The sequence below is a fragment of the Sinocyclocheilus grahami genome, unplaced genomic scaffold, assembly GCF_001515645.1.
Source record: "Sinocyclocheilus grahami isolate Dianchi unplaced genomic scaffold, SAMN03320097.WGS_v1.1 scaffold53.1, whole genome shotgun sequence".
NCBI classification, from domain to species: domain Eukaryota; kingdom Metazoa; phylum Chordata; class Actinopteri; order Cypriniformes; family Cyprinidae; genus Sinocyclocheilus; species Sinocyclocheilus grahami.
This window is the reverse complement of record NW_015505232.1, coordinates 19,864-26,010: the sequence shown is the minus strand read 5'-3', so window position 1 is coordinate 26,010 and position 6,147 is coordinate 19,864. Positions and strand designations below refer to the sequence as shown.

The 6,147-nt window shown below is 36.8% G+C and overlaps 1 protein-coding gene across 1 annotated transcript in view; it reads left to right on the top strand.

The window, feature by feature from the left end:
* The first annotated feature begins 2,824 nt into the window (after positions 1-2,824).
* The window catches only part of LOC107583407 (olfactory receptor 51E2-like), a 9,212-nt gene continuing 5,889 nt past the window's right edge, over positions 2,825-6,147 (top strand). The window contains exon 1 of the mRNA XM_016269611.1: positions 2,825-3,824. Coding sequence (XP_016125097.1) covers positions 2,843-3,824 — 982 coding nt within the window. The 5' untranslated portion in view covers positions 2,825-2,842. The remainder of the gene's footprint in view (positions 3,825-6,147) is intronic.

Below are 6,147 nucleotides of genomic sequence, written 5' to 3'. Positions count from 1 at the left end.
ATAAAATGCAGTTGGAAAAAGTGAAAATATTTACAGGTTTAATCTCATGTCTTCTGATCGGTGTATTATTGGTGTTGACTGTTGTTGACGGTGTGTTGATTGGTGTGTAATTACCTGCTTAAAAGAAACTCTTTGACTGCAGATATTTGATTAGTTGTTTCATCAGCTGTGATCATTTAACAAATTTCTTATTTAACAGATTAATTTTGTACAGTCTGATGTTGTAGCAGCAATGGTATTATAAATAGACAAAATATGTTGAAAAATGAAATATATTAAAGTTTCTTTGTTATTGCTTCCTTTATTCAAAACAGTGTACAAACAATAAGTCCAGAGCCAAAAAAAATAAAACTAAATAAAAATAAAGATTTTTAAAAGTCACATTTTCTTTCAGTGCTTTAAGTTTAACAAGTCAATTGAAAGAACATTTACATTTGCTGTCAATATAAAAATTTAAAAAATGCTTCTGCATCATTACTGTTATCCTTATCAACAGACATCTTAAAAAAATCATCAGACAGTTTGTGAATTTAATACTAACTTCCAGGGTATCAGTTTTTTTTCTTGAGATCAGATCATGTAATGCAGGCATATACTTCTGTGAACTAATGCCATATAACAACGTTCTACATATATAGCCCCCACACAGTGAACAACACAAGACAGCAAGACAATATTTTAGTACTGCAACAACCAATCCATAAAACAGATAAAAAAATTGTCATGTAAATGCTCTACAGTGAATTCTAATATAAACTACCCTGGTCTGTGCGTAATGCATGGAGAACGTCCACTAGTGATGGCACTGCTCAAGAAGTGCACAGCTCAAGCTGTCAACAAAATGAGAGATATTTATTTAAAACTTCAGAGACACTCACATGGTTTTATATGGGTTAGCCTGCTTTTCCTGAGCCCATAACTTACATTTGACTGAGATATCATTATTTTTTGAATAATATGCATTCACAGAAGTATTTATATTTTAGCATAAGTGCCCATCCTGAAAGCGAGGGAATCTCCACTCAGCTTCACAACCTTCACAAAGTAAGCATGTGCACATCCACCTTACAAAAATACTGCATAAAACGAATTGTCAACATTATTGAACTGAAATTTTAAATCATTATATTAGGGCTTGTTTATTAAACTAAATTAATTTAGTCAAACGCTATGACAAACAGTTACAGTTATATAATGAATATGGGCATAAAGTGCACACTCTGAGCTTTAATTTGAGGGTATTCTCATCACAACTGGAGGAATGGTTAATGAATTACAACTCTTTAATATGCACCTCCCCCCTTTTTCAAGGGACCATACGTAATTGGACACTGGACAGTTGACTCAAAAGCCATTTCATGGACAGATGTAGGCTATTCCTTCGTTATTTCTACATCAATTAAGCAGGTAAAAGGTCTGGAGTTGATTCTAAGTGTTCCATTTGCATTTGGAAGCTGTTGCTGTAAACCCACATCATGCAGTCAAAGGAGCTCTCCATGCAAGTGAAACAGACATTTGTTAGGCTTCAAAAACAAAAAACAAAACAAAAAAATCCATCAGAGAGATAGCAGGAACATTAGGAGTGGCCAAATCAACAGTTTGGTACATTCTGAAAAAAAGAAGAACGCGCTGGTGAGCTCAGCAACATAAAAAGTCCTGGACATCCACGGAGGACAACAGTGGTGGATGATCAAATAATTCTCTCCATGGTAAAGAAAAACCCTTTTACAACATCCAGTCAAGTGAAAAACACTCTCCAGGAGGTAGGTGTGTCACAGTCAAAGTCTACAATCAAGAGAAAACTTCACGAGAACAAATACAGAGGGTTCACCAGCAAGATGCAAACAAGGCCAGATTAGACTTTGCCAAAAAACATCTAAAAAAGCCAGACCACTTCTGGAAATGCATTCTTTGGATGAAATTAAGATCAACCTGTACCAGAATGACAGGATGAAAAAAAGTATTGAGAAGGCTTTGAACAGCTCATGATCCAAAGCATACAACATTGTCTGTGAAACATGGTGCAGCAGTGTGATGGCATGAGCATGCATGGCTTCCAGAGGCACTGGGTTACTGGTGTTTAGTGATGATGTGACAGAAGACAGAAGCAGCTGGAGGAATTCTGAAGTGTATACGGATATACTGTCTGCATTCAGCCAAATAGAGCAAAGCTGATTGGGCGGCGCTTCATAGTACAAATGGATGATGACCCAAATCATACAGCAAAAGCAACCCAGGAGGTTTTGAAGGTAGAAAAGTGGAATATTCTGCAATGGCCAAGTCAATCTCCTGATCTCAACCCGACAAAACTAAAGGCAGAAAGACCCACAAACAAACAATAACTGTAGTCAGTTTATTCTATCTTAATGTTGTATATACAGTATATCTTAATATTTATGTGTGTGTGTATGTATATCTGAAGTTGTATATGTATACATTAAAAAACATTTTTTCTAGATAATGGCTTACACGCTTACATTGATTTACTCCTGCCCCTTCTTGTGCAAGTCTATAGGGAGAAGCGTTGCTCCATCAACTAAAGTCCCAAGCCCAAGCTATGAATATAAATATCAATCTGTCTGATGGCTTGTATAGTAATGCCATTCTGGCAGCTTTGGAGAAGGTAGAGTATGTGTTTCCTTTGTTTCTCTCTAATCGTTTTACTGCAGTGACAGTTTTATTATTTGGGAAAAATTATTATATCAAAGAAATCCCAAGCATTTTGTCTAAAAAGCACTATGACTGGAAATGAAATGATTACTTGAATATCCTCTGTTATTTAGTCTATTTCTATAACAGTTCTTCGTCAAAGGAGACACGAAAAAGCCAGACAACAGGAATCATGAGCTCCATGCAGTCAAACTCCTCTGCAAATGTGACCTTTGTTCGTCCTGCTACATTTTTCATCAATGGATTTTCTAATGTTCCACATGTGAAATACTACTATATGTTCTTGTCTTTAGTGTATGTTGTGACTGTTTTGGGGAATTCATTTATCATGTGTATCATTTATTTGGCCCGCAGACTTCACACAGCCAAATACATTGCTGTTTTTCATCTGGCCCTTTCTGATCTGTGTGGAAGCTCGGCTTTGATTCCAAAAGTCATGGACACATTTTTATTTGGGCACCAGGTTGTTTCATATGAAGCATGCTTGGCAAATATGTTTTTTGTATATCATTTCATGAACATGCAGTCTTTGACACTACTTGCTTTGGCTTATGACAGGCTGGTTGCTATTTGTTTTCCTCTACGGTATCATGCCATTGTAACCAAACCAGCCATGTTTATGATCATAGGGGTGATGTGGATTTTTTCTGTGACATATTTTTCTGTACTTGTAGGTTTGGTGAATAGACTCTCGTTTTGTGGATCTAATGTGATTGATAGTCATTTTTGTGATCAAGGTCTTATCTATAAACTAGCTTGTAATGATAATTCTATAAATATTATGATGGGAAAAATTAGCTTTGGTCTCCTCATGTGCACACCACTCATACTGATCATCATCTCATATTTCTGCATTGCTCTGGCTCTGCTTAAGATTGCTCATGGAGCTGACCGGATCAAGGCCATGAAAACCTGCACCTCTCATCTCATGTTGGTGGCTATCGGATATCTTCCACTTATAAGCAATAATATTGCAGCCTTAACAACATCTATTGATCCAAACACCCGAATAATTAACAATTCTTTGAGACAGGTAATACCATCTATGTTAAATCCTATAATATACACTCTAAAGACAGAGGAGGTCATGCAATCCATAAAAGAACTGTACAAACGCAGTAAGGTGAACACAACTCAAGAAAGAAGAATGAAATGCAGTTGGAAAAAATAAAAATAAAACATAATTACAATAACAATGATAGATGTCTTAAATTAATCATTAGTTGCCATTTGTTTGAGTTCTGCTGACTGTGACCCTCAGACAGTTTGTGAATTAAACAGTGACTTTCAGGGGATCAACTTTTTTTCTTGAGAGTGATCTCAGACCATGTAATGGCTTGTGCTTCAGTGAACTAAATCAGTTTATTTGACCTTGTTAATTTAAACAACATAAATATAGCCAATAATTATGACAAGTGATTACACGGAGTAAGCCCAGCACAATATACACAGTGCTCAGTATAATGACACTCAGCAGTTTTCTGCATCTATATACCCAGTAAATAATAACAGAAAGAAAGAAACTATGCAAAAGAAGATGAAAACAGTACACTGGCCTGCTTATATGTGACAACAACACTTTCTTGAAGACGTGAATCTTAAGAAAGTTTTTAAAAATAAAATACACTAAATGTTTTCTGTACTAAAGAGGTGTCAGTAAAATAATAATAAATTTACACTTTTTGGACCTCCCGCATACAATGTTCCTATTTTTTACATTGTAAGAGTAGTACTGTATGCTATTATGCATTTCAGAATTCAGCTGCTGTCAGTATGTGTATTACTGCAACAGTCAAGACTTTTCAGTCACACTTTCTGCAGGTTATACAGTTATGCCAGTAGTCTGAGTCATTGAGTAAATACTAAAAAGATTTGTTCAAATACATCAATTCATTTAGAAGCAAAAAGACCAGTGTGTGGAGCTCAGAAATTTTGAGGCCATAAGGTGTCTTAGCGTCCAATGACAGCCCACCTTTCAGCAAAAAGAATTGATAAAATCACAATTATAAAATCTGGCAAGGGTGTTCTGCGAAGACCATCCCATTGCCAGACAAATGTCCAGAATTTATATATCTTTAGCCCAAGCCCAAGGTGAAGCCAACCCTCTAGTGGAGCAGTTACGAATACCAACAGGGAAGTCCACTTCCTGGGAGGCATAAGCCAGTTGTATGGCTTCAGCGATCCAGTGAGAAAGCCTCTGTTTTGACACTGGATATCTGTCACAAAACGGTTGCAAATAAGGATGAGATGAGGATCTACACTCTTAAAAAAAAGGTGCTTCAAAAGGTTCTTCAAGCGATGCCATAGAAGAACCATTTTTGGGTCCACAAAGAACCATTCAGTCAAAAGTTCTTTAAAGAACCATCTCTTTCTTACCTTTTTATAATCTGAAGAACCTTCTTTCGCCACAAAGAACCTTTTGTGAAACAGAAAGGTTCTTCAGATGTTAAAGGTTATTTATGGAACCATTTAGAAAAAAAGGTTCTTCTATGGCATTGTAAAGCACATTTATTTTTAAGAGTGTAAGCGCAGCAATTTATACAATCTTATATTGTATATATACAATCTTATATATTATATTGCATTTATACAATATTAATTTATACAATCTTAAAACTGGACACACCCCACTGGTGCAGGCTTTGACCCCATGGGGTTAAGCAAAAAGCCTGGTATGACATGAAAGCAAGAGCAAGAACTTTTTAACCGGGAGAGCAAGTATTGTTATTACTTCCAACATCAGACAACAAACTTCTAGCGAAATGGCAAGGTCCATTCCAGGTAAAAAGCAAAGTTGGTTTAAGTTACATTTGAGATTGAAATTGCATAGAGACAACAACCTTTGCAGATCTTCCACGTTAACATGCTGAAAAAGTGGCATGAACAAGCTTCCCAGCCAGAGCCGACAGCAAATGCTGAAAAGGAGCTGCTGGTGAGAGCTACCTGTTCATCAGGACGATTGTTCCTTGGATTTGCAACAACTGAATGCGGAGCAGAGGGGACAACTGCTGGAGAGCATCCCTAACTTTTTCTAAATACACCTGGTAAAACAGACCTTGTCCAGCATCACATTTACCTGAAAGACAGTAAACCAATTCTCCAATGTCTTTATAGAGTGCCAGAGAAATGGTTACTCACAACGAAACAGGAAATTGAGACCATGCAGATACTGGAAGTTACAGAACCATCATTCAGCGAGTGGAATAATCCCATCGTCCTGGTTCCAAAGAAGGATGGAACACTTTGATTCTGCTTGGACTTCAGAAAACTCAATGCAGAGAGTAAATTTTACCCATACCCCATGCCCAGAGTAGACGAGTTAATAGAAAAACTTGGTAGTGCAAAGTTCCTCACAACACTTGATCTATGTAAAGGCTATTGGCAAATACCACTGAGTCCAGACAGCAAAGAGTTAACAGCTTTGAAAACTCCTTTTGGACACTTCCATTTCCAAGTCCTACCATTCAGGCTTCATGG